General features: G+C 51.5%; 10 protein-coding genes across 10 annotated transcripts; 4 read left to right on the top strand and 6 right to left on the bottom strand.

Annotated features, from left to right (window-relative positions):
- Positions 1 to 1902: 1902 nt before the first annotated feature.
- Positions 1903 to 3573, bottom strand: M436DRAFT_63579 (FAD/NAD(P)-binding domain-containing protein; the record flags this gene model as incomplete). The annotated part of the gene is made up of 3 exons (XM_013572168.1): positions 1903 to 3294; positions 3354 to 3504; positions 3560 to 3573. The coding sequence occupies 3 exons, from the start codon at positions 3571 to 3573 to the stop codon at positions 1903 to 1905; spliced, it is 1557 nt and encodes a 518-aa protein (XP_013427622.1).
- Positions 3574 to 4749: 1176 nt separating this feature from the next.
- On the top strand, positions 4750 to 6189 carry M436DRAFT_46627 (DUF250 domain membrane protein; the record flags this gene model as incomplete). Its single annotated transcript, XM_013572088.1, has 5 exons — positions 4750 to 4880; positions 4946 to 5019; positions 5073 to 5296; positions 5357 to 5764; positions 5818 to 6189. 5 exons carry the CDS (start codon positions 4750 to 4752, stop codon positions 6187 to 6189), a joined length of 1209 nt encoding a protein of 402 aa, XP_013427542.1.
- A 1322-nt stretch (positions 6190 to 7511) lies between these two features.
- On the bottom strand, positions 7512 to 8542 carry M436DRAFT_81646 (uncharacterized protein; the record flags this gene model as incomplete). The annotated part of the gene is made up of 2 exons (XM_013572300.1): positions 7512 to 8123; positions 8180 to 8542. 2 exons carry the CDS (start codon positions 8540 to 8542, stop codon positions 7512 to 7514), a joined length of 975 nt encoding a protein of 324 aa, XP_013427754.1.
- Positions 8543 to 11196: 2654 nt separating this feature from the next.
- Positions 11197 to 12338, bottom strand: M436DRAFT_81645 (quinone oxidoreductase putative; the record flags this gene model as incomplete). Its single annotated transcript, XM_013572299.1, has 3 exons — positions 11197 to 11826; positions 11886 to 12244; positions 12317 to 12338. 3 exons carry the CDS (start codon positions 12336 to 12338, stop codon positions 11197 to 11199), a joined length of 1011 nt encoding a protein of 336 aa, XP_013427753.1.
- Positions 12339 to 12590: 252 nt separating this feature from the next.
- Positions 12591 to 13025, bottom strand: M436DRAFT_46241 (uncharacterized protein; the record flags this gene model as incomplete). Its single annotated transcript, XM_013572010.1, has 1 exon — positions 12591 to 13025. The coding sequence occupies one exon, from the start codon at positions 13023 to 13025 to the stop codon at positions 12591 to 12593; it is 435 nt and encodes a 144-aa protein (XP_013427464.1).
- A 666-nt stretch (positions 13026 to 13691) lies between these two features.
- Positions 13692 to 14035, bottom strand: M436DRAFT_81643 (uncharacterized protein; the record flags this gene model as incomplete). The annotated part of the gene is made up of 3 exons (XM_013572298.1): positions 13692 to 13729; positions 13782 to 13904; positions 14005 to 14035. 3 exons carry the CDS (start codon positions 14033 to 14035, stop codon positions 13692 to 13694), a joined length of 192 nt encoding a protein of 63 aa, XP_013427752.1.
- A 362-nt stretch (positions 14036 to 14397) lies between these two features.
- Positions 14398 to 15870, bottom strand: M436DRAFT_26013 (DEAD-domain-containing protein; the record flags this gene model as incomplete). Its single annotated transcript, XM_013571915.1, has 1 exon — positions 14398 to 15870. A coding segment is annotated over one exon (1473 nt), but the record flags the coding sequence as incomplete, so codon positions are not given.
- Positions 15871 to 16493: 623 nt separating this feature from the next.
- M436DRAFT_46631 (uncharacterized protein) lies at positions 16494 to 18475 on the top strand (the record flags this gene model as incomplete). The annotated part of the gene is made up of 3 exons (XM_013572090.1): positions 16494 to 16689; positions 16739 to 18155; positions 18211 to 18475. The coding sequence occupies 3 exons, from the start codon at positions 16494 to 16496 to the stop codon at positions 18473 to 18475; spliced, it is 1878 nt and encodes a 625-aa protein (XP_013427544.1).
- Positions 18476 to 19234: 759 nt separating this feature from the next.
- M436DRAFT_46030 (replication factor A 1, rfa1) lies at positions 19235 to 21201 on the top strand (the record flags this gene model as incomplete). Its single annotated transcript, XM_013571966.1, has 3 exons — positions 19235 to 19500; positions 19554 to 21029; positions 21081 to 21201. 3 exons carry the CDS (start codon positions 19235 to 19237, stop codon positions 21199 to 21201), a joined length of 1863 nt encoding a protein of 620 aa, XP_013427420.1.
- A 346-nt stretch (positions 21202 to 21547) lies between these two features.
- M436DRAFT_45872 (ubiquitin carboxyl-terminal hydrolase 14) lies at positions 21548 to 24071 on the top strand (the record flags this gene model as incomplete). Its single annotated transcript, XM_013571938.1, has 3 exons — positions 21548 to 23737; positions 23802 to 23887; positions 23939 to 24071. The coding sequence occupies 3 exons, from the start codon at positions 21548 to 21550 to the stop codon at positions 24069 to 24071; spliced, it is 2409 nt and encodes an 802-aa protein (XP_013427392.1).
- Positions 24072 to 24495: the final 424 nt, after the last annotated feature.

Here is a 24495-nt window from a genome sequence, read left to right as displayed (position 1 = left end):
GAAGCGGCGATGAGGTCGGCACCATGTGAACCAGGGTCGAGTACGGCTCTGACGGAGCATTCGGGCAGCGAGACGAGTTGAGGTAATAGTTTGTTGATGATATTAGCATCGGTACATGCAGTCGACGCCACGACTACATTCAGCGACCGAGGGGCCATAGCCTCGGTCGTCTGTATGTCGGGCACAGTGATGGCGCTCCGTGCCATCTTGTTTGTGTAGTAGGTACAAGTGGAAAGTCGAGGTTGGAAGAAAGACAGGTCCGCCTTGTCGAAAAGGCAGAAGGCGCATACAATCGGCCTTTTCTTTCTGATTCCTGACGTGACGTAGGAAACGTCGAATTGTCACGAGCTTGTTGCAGGATTCGAGAAGACGATCAATCGTCGTTTAGTCGAGAGCTCGCGTGCCTGTCTGTTTCGTGGTGGGCATGCCTATACTGCACCGTGCTCGAATCGGCCAGCGATAAATCGAGGTTCGTTGCGTGAAGAGAGGAAAATTTAGGCTCGTTGTTCTGTTACGGTAGCCGCTTGAGGCTCTTCATGACCGCCATTTCGAGGCCAATCGCAAGCCAAGACCCTCGCCATCTTCGATCTTCCCCGATCTTATTGGTCCCTGCCCCGTTCCTCCTTCCCCACGCGTCGATAATCGAGATCCTGTCTTATACCGGGAACAACCACTTTGAGCTGTCATCGCGACGCCAATATTCTTCGCATGATACAGGTAAAACGTCTGGATACATAGACGACTTAATACGCAGGCTGGACAAGATATTAGAACATGGACTTCTCTTGGGCAAGAAGCCAAACCTCCAGAAGCAAGCACTCGACCAAATTCTGCAGGCGACAGATGGAATGTAAGCAGTGCTGAACTTTTCAAGTAAGTAGCCTAAGCTGACGTTTTTCAAGATACCTTCTCGCAGAACAATACGCACGGTATATGGCCGGCACGAGAGGGACGACGAGATTATCCGCCGTGCTTAAATAATGTTCATATCAAGAGTGGTCTCAATCTCATGATGTCCATCAGAAATTGACTGGTCGAATGTGTAAAACGCTCAACAATCCACCTGCTTGAAGCTCTTCCACGATAAGAAAGATGAATTCCTAAACTCGAGAGCCCAAGATATCATCTATCAAATCCACAACTCAGGGGAACAGGACCAGACAAACGGGTAACGCACCTGGCATGAATCTCGAAAGTATACTTTAAACGTGAGTGTCGAGAAAGAAGATCAAAGGGGGTCTCATAAGGCAGAACAAAACAAGGAGATCATATAGGGTGACGGTCGAGAAGCAGAAGGAGCAAAACGTACAGCAGCAGGGATTCCCACGTGGTCACCCACCGTAGTACTAATCTGCCGTTCAACTGCTTATGTATGGCAGAGCGGACGGGATGCCCAGTTTCCAGCTGACTGTGGCCGTACGTGACAGATTGAAAAGTTTCTACCATTATGACCATCGGTGGTTATAAGCATCAGCCGACAGATAAAGTAATCCACAAGTCGGGCTTGTCGAGTTGTGAATATCAGCGGCAGCGACAAAAGCAGGACAAGCATGTTGGACGAGTTCGTGTTGGCTCTTCCAAATAGTGAGCGGACGAGACAACTGACATTGCTTCACAGAAGTTTAAAGGTTGCAGCGATTGGAGTTCGAAATATTGATATCGAAATATGATTGCATACTTGCTGTTCTCAGCAAAACACTACGATGTAGTGATGCGACTGTATCTAATCTTCTAACGTTCATTCTTCTTGACTCTCTATACAAAAATGTGGCTCAGTAAAATGCACCAACACACCCAAACATTTCCTCTTCCGAAACTCCTGCATGCGCCATGATCTATCGAGTCATCATTGACTACAGATCTGTATGGGTATCTCAAACTTATTTTCTTCCATTCTCTTTCTTAAGGCTTGAGGGGCTTGCTCTCGTCGCGGATACCTCTCATGCTCTTGAAGTACTGAGCACCATCGACCAGTCTACGCTCGTTGTTTGCGCGAGAGTTGACGAAGTCGGGGTAGAAGAGGGAAAGCTCGACGGAGCCGTTGACAATGGCATCGACGGCCTCGACACCCTGCATGAAGGAGTGGTCCTGGTTGCCGACCTCATAGCGCCAAGCGCCGAAGCGGCCACGAGAGTAGATGTCCAAGTCCTTGAGCTTGGGGAGGAGCTCCTTGAGGACGCCCTCACGCTCGAGCGAAGGAGTGGGGTAACCGTGGTCGAACTTGCGGTGGTAGGTCGAGACAATCTCGTCCTTGGCCTGGAGCATCTCGGTGTTGACAAGACCCTGGATACAGTCCTTGAGGAGGTTCTCAGAGTCAACAGGCTTCATGGAAGACTCGGAAACCTCAAGCATGATGCTCCAGTAAGGACCCTCGTTGAGGCCAGTGTTCTCAGGAGCGGAGCCATCGGCGAGCTGCATGGTGGCGAGCTTCTTGGTGGCAACGGGCTGGTTATGGGGAGAGTAGTTGGAGAAGATGGTGGCGCGGTAGAAGGGGCAGTCATCCTCGGGGAAGTAGAGCCAGCACTTGTCACCAATGCGCTCAGGGCGGTGGCCACGGATACCAACACCAATGACGTGAGTGCTGCTATAGAACAGACCCAGGGAGAGCTGGTGGAGGTCGTGGTTGCCCATAGCCTTGGTGAGGAAGTCAACCGACATGGTCGAGATGAGCTTGCCATACTTGATGGTGGTGCCATCCTTGAGGGAAACGGTGTGAGCGTCGGCATCGACCTTGGTGACAGTGGCGTGCTCGCCGTACATGGTCTTTTCCTTGGGAAGAGTGTTGGCGACGGCAATCCAGATACCACCGGTACCACCCTCAGCAGGGAAGCGGAAAGTGGCGTTGGGACCCCAGTTACCAGCAGTCTTGTTCAAGATGACGTTCTTGGTGACGGTCTTGAGGTCAGGAGCAGCAACACGCTCACCGAGCCATTGGCACTGCATCTTGGTGGTAGGAACAGCCCAGACCTTGTAGTTGTAGGGGCGCATGAAGAGGTCGGCGATACCCTCACCCATCATTCTGACGATCCACTCGTCGAAGTCCTTGGGCTTGGTGTTTGAGACTCTGGCCTCCATGGCGGCGTCGATCATGCCGTCAATGCACTTGACCTGCTCCTCCTTGGGAAGCATGGAAATGTTGTTCTGGAAGGGGTAGGGGACCCATTGCTCCTTGCAGCGAACGTAGGAGATTCTCTGGTGGGTGTACCAGTCGGTCTCTTCGGGGAGAGCCTCATTGATGCAGTCGTCGAAGTACTTGTAGTGCGAGAAGATAACGTGGCCGCCGACATCGTAAAGCTGTCAATGGCTGTCAGCGCTGCTCAATGGGATTTGGAAGTTTTTATCAAGCTACTCACGAAGCCCTCAGGGGTGACATCGGTCGAGGCAAGACCACCGGGAACCTCGTTGGAGTCGACAATCATCCATGACTGGTCGTTGAGCTGGTTCAGACGCTTTGCGGCACCGAGACCAGTCGGGCCAGCACCAATGACGAGAACGTCAACCTCACTGTGTACAGTTGTCAGCAGAGTTGAGGTGGCAACGGCTCGTATTCGAAGCTCACATTTGCTTGGACATTGTGATGTGCGAGTGTGAAAGAAGGGATTAAAGGAATTAGAGAAACAACAAGGGACGGAGCAACGAAAGAGGGTATCACTGGAGAGCAGAGAGGCAGGAGGATCGAGCGTCGGCTGGACTCTTTAAAAGTGATTGCTGTTGATTGGGAAAAAGGAGGTGAGTCGCCGCTCTCAATGCTCTTGGCGGCACATTTACACGCTCCGGCCTCAGCATGGCCACCCTGAGTTTCAAACCTCAGAGATCCTTGCTGCACTAGACCCGCCCCACCTTCCCGCATCCAAACTTTTAATCAACCTTCTACCAGACAGAAGGACAAAACACCACCGTCCAGCCATGATATATAGTCAGATCAGCAGCCACTTTGGCAGCCATTCGGTCATCTGTCAATTGGCCTCGGTTTCACTGTGTCGAGTCAGTTGTGCCGCTTTCGCAAATTTCTCAAAGGTCACAGCCACGTCTTCCGCGCGTCCAGCTTGCATGCCGCCGAACAAACAATGTTTGACCCTTTTCTGTGGCATTGACAAGAGTTACACAGATGCATGCAATCTTCAAAGTGATCAAGCTCGGCCAAGCTTCGCTCGAAGACTGCAATTGACCTCTCTCGGGTCCATTCGCTGAAGCAGCGTGCATGCACTGATTGGCCCAGATAGTGCTGCTCTGAATACTCAGGAGAAGGTGATAAATTGTGCCGTGCAGCATCCATTGACAGTGTAACGCGATGCGCCTAGGGAAAGCAGCGGAGCGGAGCCTCGCACAGGGCTCGACAGCAACATGTTCACACAAAGAATTGCACAGCGTTTGAAGATGAAACCTGCGGTATTCAGATCGTCGTGGTGTCGAGGAAGGTCATGGATGGTATTAGAGTGGGTGTGATTGCGTGTACCCGGCGAAGTGCTCCTGGCTGAAGCGCGTGTCAACGGTTTCGAGAGGGCGGCTCCACTTGCTCAGCAGCGGCCTTCCAAGCTTTCCTGACGATGCAATCAAGGGGGTTGGACTTGTGCGCGCCGCAGACATCAAAACTTGTCCCATCCTCGCAACCTAAATTCCAATTCGATCCTTCCGTCTTCCATTCCTTGCCTCTCCACACATCGCTCCGTGCAAGCTGTCCGCTGGTCCATCACCGTTCAGTGTACCCATCTTTTCGACTCGTAGCCCCGACACCCCACGTTTCGTACAATGGAGAAGGAAAGAACCTCTGGCGAGGTCGAGAGACCTGAGCAGGCCGAGCCTGTCTTGCCCACCGTCAACCCGGCGCTCGAGAAGCCTGCTCCTCCTCAGAGCAGCATCCACCCCGCCCTCTATGTTGTGTGAGTCGCGCTCAGAAATAACAAAGTGCATGGGGCAAGAACCGAAGCTGATAGCGTGCGCGCAGTGTCTGGATTGCCATGAGCTCCAGTGTCATTCTCTTCAACAAATACATCCTCGACGAGAAAAAGCTGAACTTCCGTGAGTCTGCCCTCGGAGCGACTGCCATCGAATACCAGCTCATGACCCTGCAGGCTTCCCCATCTTCCTCACAACATGGCATCTCGGTTTTGCGACCATCTGCACCCAGATCCTCGCTCGTTTTACCACAGTTCTGGATTCGAGAAAGAAGGTCCCCATGAACGGCAGAGTCTACCTTAGAGCCATTGTTCCCATTGGTATCTTCTTCTCTCTGTCGCTCATTTGCGGTAACCTCACTTACCTCTACCTCTCCGTCTCCTTCATCCAGATGATCAAGGTATGATGAACATCACCCAAGCATGAGATACTGGACAACCGGAAACTGACTCGAGCAAAGGCTACCACTCCCGTCGCCGTCCTGATCACATCGTGGGTCATGGGTCTTTCTCCTCCCAACATGAAGACTCTCGGAAACGTGTCTTTCATCGTTATTGGTGTCATCATTGCCTCTTTCGGCGAGATCCAGTTCGTCATGCTCGGATTCCTCCTCCAGGTCGCCGGTATCATCTTCGAGGCCATTCGCTTGACCATGGTCCAGCGCCTCCTCTCTTCTGCCGAGTTCAAGATGGACCCTCTGGTCTCTCTCTACTACTTTGCTCCTGCTTGCACCATCATGAACGGAATCGTCGCTCTTCTTGTCGAGGTCCCCTCCATGACCTGGGCTGACTTCGACCGCGTCGGTTACTTCACCCTCCTGCTCAACGCCATGGTTGCTTTCGGTCTCAACGTCTCAGTCGTTTTCCTGGTATGCGTCTTTCGTGAACTTCGCTCACACGCTGTAGCTAACAAAGCTTCTAGATTGGCAGAACCTCCTCCCTCGTTCTTACGCTTTGTGGTGTCCTCAAGGACATCCTCCTCGTTATGGCCTCGATGCTCATCTTCCGCGACCCCGTTGCACCTCTTCAATTCTTCGGTTACTCGATCGCTCTCGGTGGTCTCGTCTACTACAAGCTCGGAGCCGATGCTCTCAAGGATTACGCTGGTGGTGCCGGCCGCGCCTGGGCTGATTACGGCGTCAGACACCCCGCTCTTAGAAAGCTCATCGTCTTCGGTGGTGTGCTCTTCGTTCTCTTCCTTCTCCTCGGCTCGTTCAGCTCATCCCTGCCCGTCGACCCTAAGCAATATGTCGGCAACAAGTACACTGGCTTCTTTGGCAACACCGGCGCATAAGAGTTTCCAAAAGAGCTTGATTTATGGGAAAGGGATAACATCGATTTTGGCATGCTGGAAGCGGGTCTCGACGCTACAAAAGGAAACATTATAATACTGTGAATGACTATTGGGATGCGGTGCGGTGCCTCGTTCAGGCTGCCTCACAGATAGAGCACGCGATGTGGGAGCTTTGGAGTTTTTTTCTTCTACCATGTTACGAAACCATTCAAAAAAACTACAATCATCTTCCAAAACATCAACCACCTTGAGAAGTGAGCTTCACCAGTATTGTTCTTCTCAGCCGTTGTTGAGCAAACAGTCACCAACGGTAACACGAGGATCGATCTCAAGCTTTACAACGTCAGCTGCCAAAGTTTCGTTCGAAACCTGGAAAGACAGGCCGCGGGAGTCCAAGTTCAAACGAAGCTTGTTTGCTTGCCGACGCGCGTTGAGCGATCCATCTTCAGCTTCCCGATTGCCTACCAATTTTCATCTATGTTGTGTTCCGTCCGCAAATCTTTTGGCTGGGGAAGGCGCAGCACCCATAAGCTAGATCTCGTCGAGCCTCTGTGCCTTGTTGTTCTTGATAATAGCACAATTTAACTGTTGTTGAGATGAAAGAATTATATTGCGCCTCTGCTTCTCCGCCCCGACATTTACAAGGCGTCATAGATCTGATTGGACCTTTCCAACCAACCAACCTACTTTTCTCCCACGTTTTCTTCCATCCACCACTCGAGCAGCAAGAGTCGGACTTGGGCTCCTGTGCTTGGCGACGAGGCGACAACCTTCGAAGATGCTCGTATTCTCGGAGTCCGGATAGGTGTGTGTGGCGGATAAGATCTACTCCGAGGTTTTTTTGATGGGTGAGTGATTAGGCTCGGGAGTGCCTGATTTCCACTGAGAGAGTTCGTATTCTGAATGGAAAATACATGACTCGGGACGTTGTTTCATGGAGAGTTGCTTCTTCTTCTTGCTTTGTTCAAAGGAAGTGCCGCTACTGAGTCGTTGACGACTACCTAGGTGAAGAGCACTCAGGAGAGACGTATGTATGATATATTCTCACTGGACTGGACTCTCCTCGAAAGACATATGCGTACAAACATCTCCAGGCATACTGGACTGGTACGACGCAGTAGCACACAACAAACTTGGTCGACAGGGAGTCCGCATGGTCATATACTGGAGAATATAAGGGAAATCTCAGTAACAAGAAAACATGAAAAGCAATGAAGCAAAGAAATCCTCCTCCGGACCATATTTCCCCATCGTCAATATCAAGATCAAGTCAACATCGCAAATAGCAACGCAGGCCCGAGTTCCACTACCGCTCGCCAAAGTCAGGCGCCATTGCTTTCAGCAGGCAATGCAGACACATACACGCCGAAATTCTCCAACTGCTTTCTTTCCTCCAAGATGTTTTCAATCTTCTGCTTCTGCTCTGTCTCAATCCTTCGAGCCTCTGCTCTGTCGCTCATGGCGGTTTGCCATGCCTTTGAGCAACGGTTGTTCTCTTCCCATGCCAGCTGAACGTGCTTCTTCGATTGCATAAGCCACGTGTCCATGATGGGCTTGTGAATTCCTTCATGGGCTCCCGCCTTGCGTGCGGATATCAGATTATCCTCTTGTAACTGCTCAAACCGTTTCAACCCAGCTTGAGCTGCAGCTTGTTTTTGCTGGGTTTCCCGAACTGTACGTTCGATTTTTGGCGTACTGTTCTGCATTGTCTTCAAGTGGGTTTGGGCGTCCTCAAGCTCTTTCTGCATATATGTTGCCGGACGACCTTTGCAAGCTTTCCACTCTTCGAAGTGACGCTTCGTGCTCGACTGCAGCAGCTCAAGATTGAGTTCGCCCTTCGCAGTAGCTGGAGCCACTGTGCTTCCCAGGCTGTCTTTGCGTACCATTTTGGCTGTTTTGGCGACACTTGTCGTTGGAGTCGGAGCCGGTGTTGCCTGGTTACTGGTCAGCCATCGGATCTACAAGTGGAGAATTCATTCTCGACACATACCTGCTGCGGTTTTGGCTTTTTGTTCTGAGTCGGTGTGGCTGCAGTCGATTCACTGGACATCTGCCTCTTGGTGCTTGATCGTCGATCACCAGGCGAGCTCGATGGCAATGAAGGCATCAGCGGTGTTTGGGGCATTTTCGCTGGGTAGTCGTACGCTGGCTCTCTTGGTCCACTCGGAGGGCCGTGCCAGTATTTTGTCGGGTTGGTTCTCGCTTCACGGCAATGGGGGCACTTCAGGAAGATGTTGTGCGAGTCGTGGCCGATGAGTTTGAAGTCGGTCTTGTGCCACCACCTGTTGCAGCCGTCCTTGTCGCAGCGTCGAAGGTCTGCTAGCTTCACCTCAACAAGAGAGGCAAATGCCATCGACAACGCTTCTGGTGACAACAAGTGAGGAGGCGGAGGGAGAAGGTTTCAGTGGCGATAGAAGATGAGTTGTCGTTGCAGATTAGACTCCTCTCACGACAAGGAGTCTCTGAACTGAGGAAGTGGTGTGGAATAAGGTAAGCCGATCAAGATCAGACAGGAGGGCTTCGACAATGGTGGCAGGAGCTAGGTGGGAGACGGTAGGCGTGAGAGGGTAGGCATGAAAGGTAAGTTGTGAGAGGGTTGGTGTGAGATGTGTTGAAAGGGAATTGCAAGAGCAGGTTGAGAAACTTGAGTGACAATGTAGCCGACTCGTGGTAGGCAGGAGCGCTCAAGTATGGAATATGGAAGGAAGGAACCACTCTGGGTCGTGGGCTTATATGAGTGAGGACCCGCTCAAGGGTAGGTAAGTCTTGATTCGTGTGTGTTGCTGATTTCCGAGACCTGCAGACGGGAACAAACACGCTCCGTACGGCAAGCATCTACCCATGAGTAAGTATCGAGAGGCTATACCGCGGACTTCAAATTCTCTTTATTATGCCGGTCCTGTGTCGGTAGATTCGCTTCTTGGTAGAGTATTTCTCAAAGCAGCTCGATTCTTTGTACAAGCAATCAAGTCATGTATTGGTAAGAACCAAAGTACGTTGAAAGAAAACCACAGGTCTCCAAAGGCTCATCGTTTGACGTGCAGATGGTTTGCAGAGTGATGAGATGTAGGTACCCGTTCGGTCTGAAACAAAGACAGCGGCGAGCGTACAAATCCTCCGACCGGCAATCACCAAAGCATCCCGACGAAGAAACAACTTTTTGTGCTGCCCGGTACCTGCTTTGTGAGTGTAAGCAATTTTCAAAGAGCTTGTTCTGTGGCGAGTGTTCTTCGGAGCGTGGCATGGCCATCTTGGAAAAGGAAAATTGACGTTCTGGCTACGACTTTCTGGTGAACTTCATCATGTTTGTTCGATATCCTGCTTGCTTCGCGCATATAATGGAGCGGTGAGTATTGATCCAGTCTCAATCAGCTTGCTCCTTCCTTCGTGTATCGCAGTTACGTGTCAGAGAGTGGCCAGGGGCCCTTTCCTCCTACAACTCCAGTCTGAACATCAGATTGCTCTAGTCCAAAATCCCCCTCCCATTGTCAACATCGCTAGAACATGTTCGTCATCGACACTGTCACCATTGACATCAGTATTATTGCCACCGCACCTACTTATCACCTGGGTCTCTTTTGTCACGAGCATGAAGCCTGCTCATATCAAGAAGTGGATCTCCACCCTGGGAAGAACTGTACTACCCTCCAAAGATACAAGTAGCAGCTCTACAGAATCGTCACTCCACCTACCTGGTTGCACATGTCAACCTTGTGGACAACACGTAAACACTACATCGCATCACGGTCAACAATTTGGGAGCGCTCCAAGCCACCATCGACACCTACATCAGAAGACCGATTCGCTCAACAGACTTCATGAAAGAACCGGCAAAGCTAAAGCTCCCGAGATCCAGTCACGACATGACCAGGTTGCGGATCCAATGGCTCCGCACGAAGAACCGTTACTTGGATCAATACCAATTAGCTCTCACATTGCATCAGAATCCACTAGACAGACGATGACCGATCTTGCAGTCCCTCCACAACTCAATCTACGACTGCATGACTACGAGTTTTGCGATCTGCTCTGGCTTCGTCCGAATCTAGAGGGTCATGAAGTGACAGGAGCAAGACACCCCCTCCATCATACACATTACGATTCTACCGGCGCTACCACCAGATCTTTGGTAGTATTCATCGCTGCAGCCTGCCTACCTGAGCAGCACCAGTACTACAAGCCTGCTAGTCTCGGTGTATTCTTCAACAAATATTCAGAACTGAACATCTCCGAGTCTTTCGACATGACACACCAACTAGAATCTTCTTACTCTGGAGCTCGTGGTTTACTGCCACACCTGGTTGCAGCGAGGAATGCTCTTGAAGTTGTCCGTACAGAGGTTGTCCCAGACAGGATACAACTCATACGAGACGTCGCATTGCGCTACGGCTGGACAGAAGAGGACGTCCAGGATGTTGCACGCTTCCACCTGCTCGTCGGAACAGATTCTCAAGCCTTGCTAGATGAAATCAGCAGTTGGAAGTCGAGTAATGAACTTCGACGCTCGTTGAGAGTTGACTCGACCGGTGAAAGAGACAGCTTGGTCGAGCTCCTAGACCAGATCGAAGCTTTGTCAAGGCTTGGGATACAAGTAGTGTGGTCTCATGTCAGCGAGAGGTGGAATCGACCTGCGCAGAAGCTGGCAGCAGATGCGGTAATCAGATATTGTTCAAGGATGGATGCAAAGAAGCCACTGCGTGTCACGGGCTCAGGCCAACGCCAGAAACCGAGAGCGGGAGTAAGTGATTGCGGCGGGTCTCGCAATCCATTCGCCAAACGGGTTCGAGAGCTTCCTAACTACGGCTACCTTGGGTCCTTCTGGGGGTATCGAGGTTTCTAGAGCACGTGCCCTGCTCGAGCGAAGGTCGATTGATTAGTTTGGCGGATTCGCTAGGAGTGTACAATGAGAAACGTCACCTCTCGCTTGAAGGCTATCATGACATAAGGATCAAAGCGGGACTTCGTAGGATATAGGCAGTGATATGTACATTACAAGCAAAACTTTTCTTACCAGTCAATGGTCATAATGATCTTGCCCCTGGTCTTGTTAGACTCCATGAGCTGATGAGCCTCGACAATCTTCTCCCAATCCATGACCTTCTCGACATAAGCCTTGAAAGTGCCATCCTTGAACTTGGGCAGAGCGTGCTCGACAAGCTGATCTCTCAACTTGCTTTGGTAGTTTACATCTCTTGCTCTGAGAGTTGAGCCCTCCAGTCTCACTCTTTTGAACAGGAAAGCGCCCATGTCGGTGTCAGCAGGCAACTTCAATCCCGTCAACGCAGCCAGAGTAACGATATGAGCATCCTTAGCCGCAGCCTTCAGGTTGTTTGCAAAGAACCCAGCACCCATGAAATCAACAATGATATCCACGCCCTTGCCATCCGTCGCCTTCAAGATTTCGTCAGCCCAGTCTTGGGTTTCTGAGTTGAAGGCTGCAGTTGCGCCGAGCTTCTCGACCACAAACTTGTTCTTTTCGTCTGAGCGGGTGGTAGCGAAGATTTTGGAGGCAGACTCGGCTTTTGAGAGTTGGATCCCGGCGATGGAGACGTTGGAGGCGCCGGCGTGCCAGAGGATGGATTGTTTGGGCTTGTACTCTGCTACCATGTACATTGCTTGGAGGGCTGTGATCCAGGTCTGTTGGGTGTATCGTGTCAGCAAGAAGTTCGCAGAGGTCACAAGGGCAGGAGACAAACCTCGGGGATACCGGCACACTCTTCAAAGCTCAACTCATCAGGCTTGTGGACGAGCATGTGGGTGCTGACAGCAATGTACTCGGCATAAGCACCACCATATGCCAGACCAAACACAGCATCGCCCTTCTTGAAACCATTCTCGCTCTCAGAAGCGAGTTCCTCGATTATGCCGCTGAACTCGACACCGAGAGTCTTGGGAGCTTGAGGAGGAAGAGGGTAGTTGCCTTCGCGTTGGAGCAAGTCCATGCGGTTGAGACCGAAGGCCTTCACGCGGACGAGGGCTTGTGCGGCGGTGGGCTTCGGACGTTCGATCTCGTTGATGAAGAGGGAGGTGGCAGGGCCCTTGCCCTCCTTGATGTCTGTGTTTCGTGTTAGTCGAATGTCTTTGCTATGCTTTCGTGAAATGAAGCTTCAAGTGTCAGAAGACGTACCGACTGCACGCATATTGACCATTGTGATTGTGCTTTGAAGTTTGAGGTTTTAGTAGAGAGAATGACAGCCAATTCGCAGCAGAACGATTTAAATGAGAAATTGTGTCGCAGGATAAGACAGCATCTGGAAAGTGAGGCTTTAGTAAGCACCGTGGTGTTTTGGTGGGGGCTATCTCGGTGACGCAATGCCGAGGCTTTCCACCCCTCGCACCTTTATTTTCTCGCTCTTGTCAAACACCACTAGCACCACTTCGGATTAGTATTGTCGTACAGATCAAAACTGGATCGCGTCGTTCAGATATGCCAGAGTCTGTGCCTCGTAAAGATTTCGCAAGTCTTCCTCGGATTGTCTCTGTCGTATCTCGCGTAAGCTCTCGGTAACGGGTGAGCAGCATCTTCGCAGTACTGGTTTGCGTTTCGGGGTGGTTCGTCGAATCTTGAGTTGAACCGCATATCCTGCTCCAGATACTCCTGGTGACGAAGGTGCAGAATCCGTCGACGAGACCGAGGAAACGGATGAGCTTAGTCGATGGCTTGACCTGCTATCTGATGTAGAACTTGCAGCAGACGAGTCTCCCTCATGTTCCTGCTCGTTAGAGGGTATGCGAGCGGACTGCAGAATATTGGCGTAACCAGCATTGTCTGTAGACACATGAGCCCAGAACATGGGCCTTAGGGTGCCTGTTTGTGCGTCGCTTGCGGTGGCCATGTTACACTGCTCAAGGTGCTAGAACTGCTCAAAACAGAAGATGCTCGTACAACGGGGAGCCCGCAGATGTAAGAACATAAAACTTGGTGCCAGCCATCGGTCAGCAGCCTTGTCCTACTGTGCTATGCTGTCATATATTGCTGAGGCTATCGAGTTACTTGTGGGAAGTGCATCATGAGGCGCTGCCCTTGCCATGGAAATTTGTGCCTTGTTATGGAGACTATTGTTACTTCTGCAGGGTACAGGGCGACCGAGGGAACAAACTTCGGCTCCTCGAAACCTTGTTTTGGCTTGTCATCTTTGACCAAGCGGATGCACATAACAGACAGCGAATGAAACCTACCGATGGCTGATTTCTCTCAACCGGCGTGATGGTCTTGTCTGAGTGGCGCAAACGAAGGAATAAAGGTAGTGGTCAGCAGTGTTGAGAGGTTCTGATGTCCGGCGGAGGATTGAATGTTTGTTCGAACCCTCCTAATCGAATGGTTGGTATGGCGGGATCAATGGTCAGAGCAACGAAGTCACAGCTGCAGAAAAGAAGGCGGGAGGTTGGTCGCCAGATTTCAAATCCAAGATTTTATTCATCATGCTCCAAGATGACGAGCAGGTCCAAAAAGAACATCCATTTCATCCAATGCGATCGATCGAGAACTAAAGGGGACATCTTCATCCTGCCATGGCTTTCGCTACACCAGTCATGCTACCTGCAAGACATCAGTCAGATTTGATCGTTACAAGCAATATGATCAAGCTTACCCATAGGAGGGTACTCTGTACCATTCTTCTCGGTCTTTGGCTCGCAGTCACACCATTCGTTCTTGGGGATCGAGTCCATGACCGATGGTACATGCATACCACAGCCGAACCAAGTGCGCTTGCCTATCAGAGTGGTCAGCAAAGAGGGCTGGTACAGTGTTTGATAAAGACAAGGCTGGCTGAGATGTGAGATGCGGCGGGTGGCGGGGCTGGGAAATCTTACTGCAGTTATCACACACGGCGCCTTTACACATGATTGCTAGATGACAGTTGTTCTTGAAAAGTTGATTTGTCGAAGGGTTGGATTGGAAGTATGTATCTGTGACTGAGTAAGATAAGTTAAGGTCGCCGATGTAAGGACATGTCTTCAACGGTGCCCGGTGTCATTCCCGAGTCATGCCAAGGCCTCCGATATCGAAGGTAATAGTCGTGGTGTAGAAGGAACGGGCTCACAAGGCGGATTGAAGTCACAAGACGAGAAACTGTGGCATCCTAGGTTCAGACAATACTTTTGGTTGTTGACTCTAGCTAAGGACCGTCTATGTCGTACAAAAAATCCTCCGTAACGCCGTAATATGCATGCTCCATTCAGGTATACCCAATAACGAAACTAGTCATCAAAAGTGACCTTGGTGGCGGCCTTCATCTCACCAGGATCTCTGTAGAAAGCACCGTAGGCATCGTGAGCCTTCTTCTTGACGGTGGTACCGAACTTCATGAGATTCTCAGGAACGGGCTGGTTTGCGCCCTTAAGGACGTTGATGAGACCGCCGGCAAGACCCTTCTCGTGGTCGGTGAAGAAAGTGATGGCTCTGCCGTCTTGACCAGCACGACCAGTACGACCAATACGGTGGACATAATCCTCGACAGTCAAGGGGAATGTGACGTTGATGACAACCTTGACAGCAGGAATATCGAGACCTCTTGCGGCGACATCAGTAGCAACGAGAAGCGGGACCTTGCCTGCCTTGAAGGCATCCAAACTCCTTTGACGCTGGTCCTGACTCAGATCTCCGTGAATACCGCCGACGTTGAAGCCCTTTGAACGAATGAAGCCCTCGATTCTGGTGGCCTCCTTCTTGTACAGGCAGAAGACCAGGATACGGTCCTCCTTGTTCTTGCCGCTCTGGTATTTCTTGAGGAGAGTGATCAGACGGTCGTTCTTGTCATAGGGATCCATAACCTCAACTTCTTGAGTAATTCTAGTGTTGGCGCGCAGCTCTCCAGTGGTGTTCTCACCGATGTTGATACGCACAGGCTTCTTCATGAAGGTAGCGGCAAGTTCTCGAACTGATGGGGGCCATGTTGCGGTGAACATGAGGGTTTGACGACCAGTGGGTGCACAGCTTCCAAGAATCTTACGGACTTCCTCCTCGAAACCTTTGTCAAGCATGCGATCGGCCTCGTCCAGCACAGCGTAGGTCACGTTGCTCAGGTCAATGGAGCCCTCGCTGACGAAATCGTTCAAACGACCAGGAGTAGCGACAACAATGTGAGCACCAGTGAGAGTCGCACGCTGCTGGTCCTTGTTCACACCACCGTAAACACAGACAGCCTTGAGACCAGCAGGCTCGGCCAGCTTGATGAGCTGCTCCTGAATCTGCACGGCAAGTTCTCTGGTAGGAGAAACAATGCAAGCCTTGATGCCCTTCTTCTGCTCCTTTGCGGAGAGAGAAGAGATGTATCTTATGCAGGGAACACCGAAGCCCATGGTCTTGCCGGAACCGGTCTCAGCAACACCAATGACATCCCTTCCAGCGTAGAGGTAAGGCCAGGCAGCAGCTTGAATGGGTGAAGGGGTCTTGAAGTTGGCAAAGGGAGCGCGCTGGGCCTTGTCGGTGATGGGGACGTAGTCGAACGAGGTGATGGGTCTGTAGGCAGGCGATGCCTTGGACTCGTCGGTCACGGTGATGAACTTGTCGGCGACAAAGGCGTCGATCTCGGATTGGGGCAGAGCGGTCAATCCAGGATGCTCGGTGTAGCCGCCGGTGGCAGCAACGGGAGCGGCAACATTCTCGGAGGTGGTAGCGGCAGGAGCGGTGGTCGAGTCGGCCTTAGCGGCAGCCTTTGCGGCCTTCTTCAGTCTCTTGGCCTCTGCCTTTGCCTCGTCGGCATCGGCCTCGCCAGAGGAGCCCTCGCTCTTCTTCTGTTCCTTTGCAGCTTTGCGGGCAGCCTTGCGAGCAGCCTTCTCAGCATCGTCCGTCGTCTCCTTCTTGTCCTTCTTGGCCTTCTTGTGGCCCTCAGCACCAACGGCGGCCGTGGCCTCTTCGCGTTCTCTCTTGCCCATTGTGAATGTAATGGGTTGTGTATGCGACAAAGATGCGACGCCTCTTGCTGGGTCCAAAAAAATTCGTGCCATCTGCGGGCTGGCCGCGCTAGCGACCGGGCCGAGGCCGACCCCCGGCCTCGAAGAGAACGGGCACCAACGAGGAAGGTGGAGAGGCCCAACTCGACCGACTCCGCTTCGTCTTCTTTGTCCTGCACTTGCACCTCCTCCAACTGCAATGTTCCTACCATGTAAAATACTCGGTCTATCCGGTGAAAGCCCAACGCACGCGGCGCCACTCGATCATCTTTATACACTAATATGACCATATCTTTCCCAATCTTTCTAGTTCACCTGGTCAATATTTTTAGCGAGAGGAGTCACCCTTCGACTTGCGCGTAGCCTCTTTTGCTGAACGTACAACTTGTCAACTTCGCCGTCTCAGCATGTCGCGGCCAAGTCCTGCGAAAAGAGCGCGTGAGGTCTCCGAATCCCCGAGAGACGCAATCACTCAAGATGGGACACCGAACGATGCTGCATCTCGGGGCCTGGCTAATGAACCACTTGACTATCCTCGAAAGCGAGCTATTATCGCTTGTGAGATTTGCCGAAGTCGTAAATCACGATGCGATGGAGGAAAACGTATGTCGAACTTGGTCGACACCGCTATCGCAGCTGACCATCTGTGCAGCCAGGTGCAAATTGTGTGTCGAACTCAACGCACGATGTGTCTATCGTGAACCTGGCATCAAGCTTGATGCAGGCGATAAATTGATACTGGAAAGGCTGGCTCATCTCGAGGATATGCTGCAGTCCGCCATGATCTCGGCCCATGTGAACGTCAACCCTACGAAACCAGTTGCTCACATGGGCACTTCCCCTGCCGCGAGTACGAGTACCGCCGATGACACATCTGCAAGACGTATCAGCTGTAGTGTCGCTCTGGAGAACAACCGTTTGAATGGTCTCGGTACATGGGATAGTGTTAACATCTCGACCATGCCCAAAGGACATACTACCCCTGCTTTGAACCTCTTACAATGGCCGCTCATTCGCGACTTGGTGTCCCAACCTCTGGATCCACAGGTCCTGGTAGAAATGGAGATGTCGCGGCCTCCTGTCAATTTACCGCATTTTCCTCGACCAGACATGGCAAATACAGCAGTGTACGCTAGCTCCTATTTCGATCTGGTAAACGTCTGGTACGCATGCGTCAACCCAAATGCATGGCCCAAGCATTATCATGAAGCTACTTCAGTTGGTTATATACAAGGAGCAGACAGCTGTCTGGTCATGTTGGTCCTTGCTCTAGGTGCAGCCGCTCATGGTGGAAGCATCTCCAGGCATCCTCACAACGCAGAACCTCGTGGTATCGATTACTTCGCATCCGCCTGGAAGATAATACCCAATCTGGCGATACGGAACGACATCCCAGCCATTCAGTGCCACATACTAGCTGCAGCCTACCTCTTCTACCTTGTCCGGCCGCTCGAGGCATGGAATATGATCACTGTCGCTTCTACAAAGCTACAGCTGGTTCTAGCTGTTCCTGATCGAGTGCCAATATCGCAAAGAGAACTACTTGTGAGATTATTCTGGGATACTCTTTTGGCCGAGTCGGATCTGCTTGCAGAATTGGAGCTGCCGCACTCTGGCGTTGTCAACTTCGAAGATGCTGTAGGTCTGCCAGGTCCTTTCCCCGACGTCGAAGGAGAATACACTAGCAAGGATGAGCTATGGTACTTTCTCGCAGAAATCGCGCTACGTAGACTCCTCAACAGAGTGAGCCATCTGCTTTATGTCAAAACGCCGACCACAGTTCCTACCTCGAAGCTGGCACGAGTCGCTGCAGAATTGGACTTTCAACTATCACAGTGGTACGAGGGCTTGCCGCGACCGATCAAGTTCTCGATGGCGACACTTTCTGCGGGCTCCCCTGGTCAAATCTGCTTGAGGCTACGGTATTTTGCATGCCGGACGATCATTTTTCGTCCTTATGTTTTTGCTGTGCTCTCAGACGAGAATGCTATCGCCGATCCGGTGGTAAAGGAAAACTGCCGAAAATGTCTTGAAGCATGTTTGAGGCAGATTGATAATGTTTCTGCGCAGTAAGTAACCTTAGGTCGTCTAGATTTTAGAGCTACAAAACTAACAAGAGCTTAGTCAAGTTGGACATCTTCCCTATCTCTGGCAGGGAGCTCTTAGTCTGGTTTCGCAGACGTTATTGGTCATGGGTGCTACTATGTCACCGAAACTTGCTACTCTCCTTCCACCCACCACATCCGTGGAAGCAATCATCGCGGAGGTGGTTGCAGAGTTGAGCAGGCTGGCCCATCTTGCGCCGAGCTTGAAGTTGAGTGCTGAAATTGTGCAAGAAGCCGGAGCAAGAAGGAAAATGTTCTTTGATAGCCAAAAATCGCAGGTCTAGCATGCAAGCAACTCGGCTTTGGATTGGTTCTAGTCTTTGCAGCTAGACACTTACCTTTTGTTGTTCTCGTTGATGGTTGTGCAAAGAGTGGATGACGTCGCGTGATTTTTGGACGCGTCTTTGACGCGACACAGTCTCAAGACAGGGTTGTCCCAGGAGCATCAGGCTCTGCCAGTGATTTTGCTACGGTGGCTCCAATTCAGCATATTTCGCTTTGAATAAATGATCCTGAAGTTGCTGTTACTACACCCCTCCATATGATACTAATCCGAGATCTGTCAGAGATGTGGTTGTCGCTGTGTGATCCATAACAAGATTTAGGATAGTCAGATATCGAAACTCAGTCTCGAACCGCATGGATGGCAAACAGCATTGGTGAATGAAAGATGGCACGGGGAAGACCTACTCGCATTCATGCGAGCTGGAGGCTAAGTTCATCGAAAGCCACTCCTTTGACATATCATAGACCTTAAGAGTACATTCGCATGTTTCGGAAGCGGCTGCTGTGAGATAGCGATACCTTCGCGATGCCTTCAAAGACAGCGAGTGCCAAGAAACACTTCTGCCTCGAGCGCGAAACGCGTCTCCAAAAAGAAGGCGCGACGCAGCAGCTCACGCCTCTTTGCAACAACTTCCCAGATACCATCAAGACAATCACCTTCACTTGCAATAGAACAATTCCACAAATCTGTCGACGAAGTGCACAACAACCAGAGACTCGACTAGCAAGCATATACTTACTTCACGATGGCCAACCCCATGGACGCCATCACGACAGGCTGTCTTCGCCGCGTCTTTGCCGGCGAGCAGATCCAGGATCCCGTCGTGCAATGCGTTCAGATCAAGCCCATGAACAACTCGGCGTCTGGTGTCGAGAGATTCCGTGTTGTCTTCAACGACACTGTCAACTTCATTCAAAGCATGCTTGCCCAGCAGACAAACCACATCGTACACGACGGCAAGCTGAAGAAGGGTTCGCTTGTCAAGCTCAAGCAGTTCCAAGCCAACTCGGTCAAGGACAAGCCGTGAGTTTGATATGCTCACAGTCTTCTTGCCACAGTTTCTGACTTCTTTGCAGCATCCTTGTTATCATCGATCTGGAAGTCCTCGACGAGTACGGTGAATGCGAAAAGCTTGGCCAGCCTGGCCCGCTCGAAGTAGTCAAGTCTGACTCCGAGCCTGCCGCCGCTCCACCTCAAGCACAGCCCGCCAGCATCTCCGGCAACCAGTTCTACGGCAACAAGCCTCAGCAACAGCAGCAGCAGCAGCAGCAACCGCAACAAGCCGCGCCGCAAAGACAACTGCCTACTCGCTCCCAAAATGCTCCCCATGGCGGCAACATTTACCCCATCGAAGCCCTCTCACCATACCAGCCCAGATGGACCATCAAGGCTAGATGTTCGCACAAGGGTGATATCAAGACATGGCACAACAAGAATGGCGAGGGCAAGCTCTTCAGCTGCAACTTCCTCGACGAGAGTGGCGAGATTAGAGCGACTGGTTTCAAGGAAGCCGTAGACCAGTGGTACGACGTGTTGCAAGAGGGCTCGGTCTACTACGTGTCTTCGTGCAAGGTTCAGCTGGCCAAGAAGCAATTCTCCAACGTTAACCACGACTACGAGCTCACCTTTGAGAGGGATACCAGCATTGAGAAGGCAGAGGACAACGAGGGCGTTCCTCAAATCACCTACAACTTCACCACTCTCGCCGATCTCCAGAGCGTTGAAAAGGACACCACCATCGATACTATCGGTGTACTCAAGGAGGTTGCCGAAGTCAACGAGATCGTCTCCAAGACGACCTCTAAGCCATTCAGCAAGAGAGAGTTGACTTTGGTCGACGACACTGGCTATAACGTCCGTCTCACGATCTGGGGCAACACCGCCATCAACTTTGACGTTGCCCCCGAGACTGTGATCGCGTTCAAGGGCGTCAAGGTCAGCGACTTCGGCGGTCGCAGTCTGTCACTTCTCTCATCAGGCACAATGAACGTGAATCCCGACATCGACGAGGGCCACAAGCTCAAGGGCTGGTACGACGCTCAAGGTCGTAACGACACGTTCTCATCACACGCCAATAGCATGGCCACAACATCGACGAGCGGACGTAACGACCAGATGAAGACCATCGCTCAAGTGCGGGACGAAAACTTGGGCATGGGCGAGTCGACGGACTACTTTTCTCTAAAGGCTACCATCGTCTTCGTCAAGTCAGACAGTACTTTCGCCTACCCTGCCTGCCTGTCAGAAGGATGCAACAAGAAGGTGGTCGAGGTTGCAGAGGGAGAGTGGCGCTGTGAGCGATGTGACAAGGGCTGGCCCAATCCCGAGTGGAGATACATCATGAGCATCAACGTCAGTGATCACACAGGACAGATGTGGCTCAGCTTGTTCGATGATGTGGGCAGAATGATCATGGGCAGACCTGCCAACGACATCATGAAGATGAGAGATGAGATGAATAACGCCGAGAGGGAGGTGTTCGCCAACGCCGTCTGCCAGACTTACGTCTTCAGATGCAGAGCCAAGATGGACACATTCCAAGACCAGCAGAGGTAAGCAACGTTGTGAAGCAGGATCGAAGCTTTGACACTAACACAATACAGGGTGCGTTACCAAGTCTCATCAGCTGGACCTGTCAATTGGTCGGCAGAAGGAAAGAAGCTTGCAGATATGATCAAGCAGTACAGCCTGTCGGACAACAGCGACAGTCTATTTGTCAACTAAGGAGGGGGTATGCTTCCAGAATTGTGCGTTACTATGCAGAATCGAGAAGGGAGATTGGAGTGGTTCTCTACGTTGATGGAGGATTGAAGAGAGGGATGATTCTGTGTACAAAATAGTTTATTGCTCGTGACGCCGTAATGATAAAGGAGAAAGCTTGACCAAGTTTGAGGAAGACTGTGAAAGGGAGCGAGTCTTTGTGAAAGTTCGGAGGACGGAGTTTGACCCCACGATTCGGCTGTTGTGTCTGACGCAACGCAACCAGAGTCGGAGCTCGTGAGCAACAGAGAGCAATCACTCTGTCATTTCTTTTCACACTTCCATCTCAGCACATAAACTCCCGAACAAAATGTCAACCTGTCCACACGTGTCATCAGCATCGCTCAGCCCGCCTCGCCCCAACCAATCTGTCTACAGAGAAGACTGCACACTCTGCTTCGATAGCATCGACTCGCCCGAAGGCCTCGACGTTTGCCTGCATTGCTTCAACGGAGGATGTTCCACTGAACGTCAACATGGCGCAAAGCACGCCCGAGAAACAAGCCACCCGCTGGCCCTCAACATCAAGCGTACACGCAAGCAGAAGCACAGAGATGAGCCGCCACAGAAGATGTCCAAGCTGGCCATCAACGCAGAAACCGAACAAGACCGCTTCGACACTGTCTCGACCGTCAAATGCCTCGAGTGTGGCGAAACCGATCTGGACAAGAGTCAGGGAAATTTAGCAGCCGTGGTCGACGGTGTGCTCAAGGCAAACACTTTCGCAAAGCAAGAGGAGGTCAAGGCCTGGGAGCAGGAGATGGTTCCGTGTGAGCACACTCTCTGTCTGGAACAAGAGTCTGCTCGACAGATTCATTCCCAGTCTTTGGGCCACTGTTCACAGTGCGATCTCAACCAGAATCTGTGGCTCTGTCTCACTTGCGGTAACCTGGGTTGTGGAAGAGCTCAGTTTGGTGGTGTTGGAGGCAACTCGCACGGAGTGGCGCATACCGGTTCTACAGGCCACCCTGTCGCTGTAAAGCTGGGTTCTTTGACTGCTGATGGCAGTGCCGATATCTACTGCTACGCCTGCAACGAAGAACGTACCGATCCCGAACTTGTCGCTCATCTGGCTCATTGGGGCATTGACATTGCTGGTCGTGAGAAGACGGAGAAGAGTTTGACAGAGATGCAGCTTGAGCAAAATTTACGCTGGGAGTTTAGCATGACCAATGAAGATGGCAAGGAGCTCAAGCCTATGTGTGGTCCTGGTCTCACTGGTCTGAAGAATCTTGGAAACAGCTGCTACCTTGCAAGTGTCGTCCAGAGCTTGTTTGCCATGCCCGAGTTCGCCCAGAGATACTACAAACCTGACGAGCAACTACCACCCACATCAAACCCCGCCGAGGATCTTGAGATTCAGCTTCGCAAAATGGCAGATGGTCTCCTGTCAGGACGCTATGCAATTCCCAACTCAGATGTCATCGCTTCGGAAGACACGACAGAACAACCACATCAAAAAGGCCTGGCTCCTGCCATGCTCAAGCACCTTATCGGCAGAGGTCACGAAGAATTCTCCACTATGCGCCAACAAGATGCTTTTGAATTCTTGCTCCATCTTCTCAAGCTCGTCTCTCGTTCGCAACGTGCAGCAAAGGAGAACTACAAGGACGTTTCGGATCCCGTTGATGCTTTCAGATTCGTCATGGAGCAAAGGCTGCAGTGTCTGAACTGCAACAAGGTTCGCTATCGCCAAGACGAGGTCGAAAACATCTCCGTCGCAGTACCCATCAAGCGTTTGTCAAAAGATACCAAGATGGAAGGTGTAACTCCTGGCCCTGATGGCTCTGCGGAGAAGGAGGTCGAAGAATTTGAGTCTGTGACTCTTCAGCGCTGCCTAGACGACTTCACTGCCGCAGAAGTGGTTGAGCTGAATTGCGGTGCATGTGGCGGCAAGAACTTTAGCAAGCAATCTCTCTTCAAGACATTCCCTACCGTTCTGGCTGTCAACGCTCGCCGCTTCGAAATCGTCAACTGGGTTCCTACTAAGCAGGACGTCCCTGTCATTGTCGATGAAGGCTCCATCGACTTCGAAGCTTACCGCAGCAAAGGTCAGCAGCCTGATGAAGAGCTTCTTCCGAACGAAGCTGCAGACGCTGGCGCCGCTTCGACTGCTTTCGTGCCCAACGAAGCTGCTCTCAGCATGCTTGAAGCCATGGGTTTCCCTCGAGTTAGATGCGAGAAGGCACTCCACGCTACTGGCAACACAGACGCAGAAACAGCCAGCTTGTGGTTGTTCGAGCACATGGAAGACCCTGATATCGACGAGCCCACGGATCTTTCAGGAGGTGATGCCAGTACCGGTGCGAGCAGCGCAGTGGATCCCGAGAAGATTGAGATGCTTGGAAACATGGGCTTCCAGCCGCCTCAAGCACGCCAGGCATTGAAGGAGACTAACGGTGATATGGAGCGTGCAGTAGAATGGTTGTTTAACCACCCTGAAGCAACTGGCGACTTTGGAGATGAACAGCAGGACACTGGCGACAAGGCTGCTACAGATGTGAGTTCATGTAAGCGACAATGTGTGCATGATCAACATGCTGACAACACACTCATAGAACGAGCCCGAGGCAGCTGTGGAAGATACCAAGCCTGCCAACTTCAAGCTCCAGTCCATCGTATGCCACAAGGGCAGTTCAATTCACGCTGGGTGAGTTCCACGAACAGCTTGCTAGACAAACAACACTAACATGTTTACTAGTCACTACGTTGCTTTCATCCGCAAGGATCCAGGATGGATTCTGTTCAACGACGAGAAGGTTGCCCTCGGTGGTGATGTTGACGAGATGAAGAAGTTCGCCTATGTCTACTTTTTCCGCAGAGAAGCTGCTTAGACAGGCATTATTGGAAGAAAGCTCAACTAGTACATGTAGCTACTAGCTAGAGATAATTGGGATCTTTGGCAGATCGACTATCTGGTATGCATCGAGCAATCAGAAGACCTTACCCTCAAAAGTACGGACTTCGACTATCGTCACGGTGCATGTGTTGCTCCGAGGAGTGTCTCCACTGTCAGCAACATCCCAGAGTTTTCTCGGCCGCATGTACTCGAGCCGCACGGTGAAACAAAGTAAGTGATTAACTTTGAATCTCTCAAAGGTCCGAATGAGCACAAGGATGTGTTGCTGTCAGGTGTTGAAATCAATTTGTAGCTACAGACCTAAGTCGAAGGTGGGGAATCTGTTCACACCACTGCGCCAATACATAGAGGACCAGAATGCAGCACAAAGAGACAGGAAGATATGAAAAACGGGTGGA

Source organism: Aureobasidium namibiae (assembly GCF_000721765.1).
Source record: "Aureobasidium namibiae CBS 147.97 unplaced genomic scaffold scaffold_8, whole genome shotgun sequence".
In the NCBI taxonomy this organism is placed as follows: Eukaryota; Fungi; Ascomycota; class Dothideomycetes; order Dothideales; family Saccotheciaceae; genus Aureobasidium; species Aureobasidium namibiae.
This window is presented reverse-complemented; position numbering and strand designations above follow the sequence as displayed.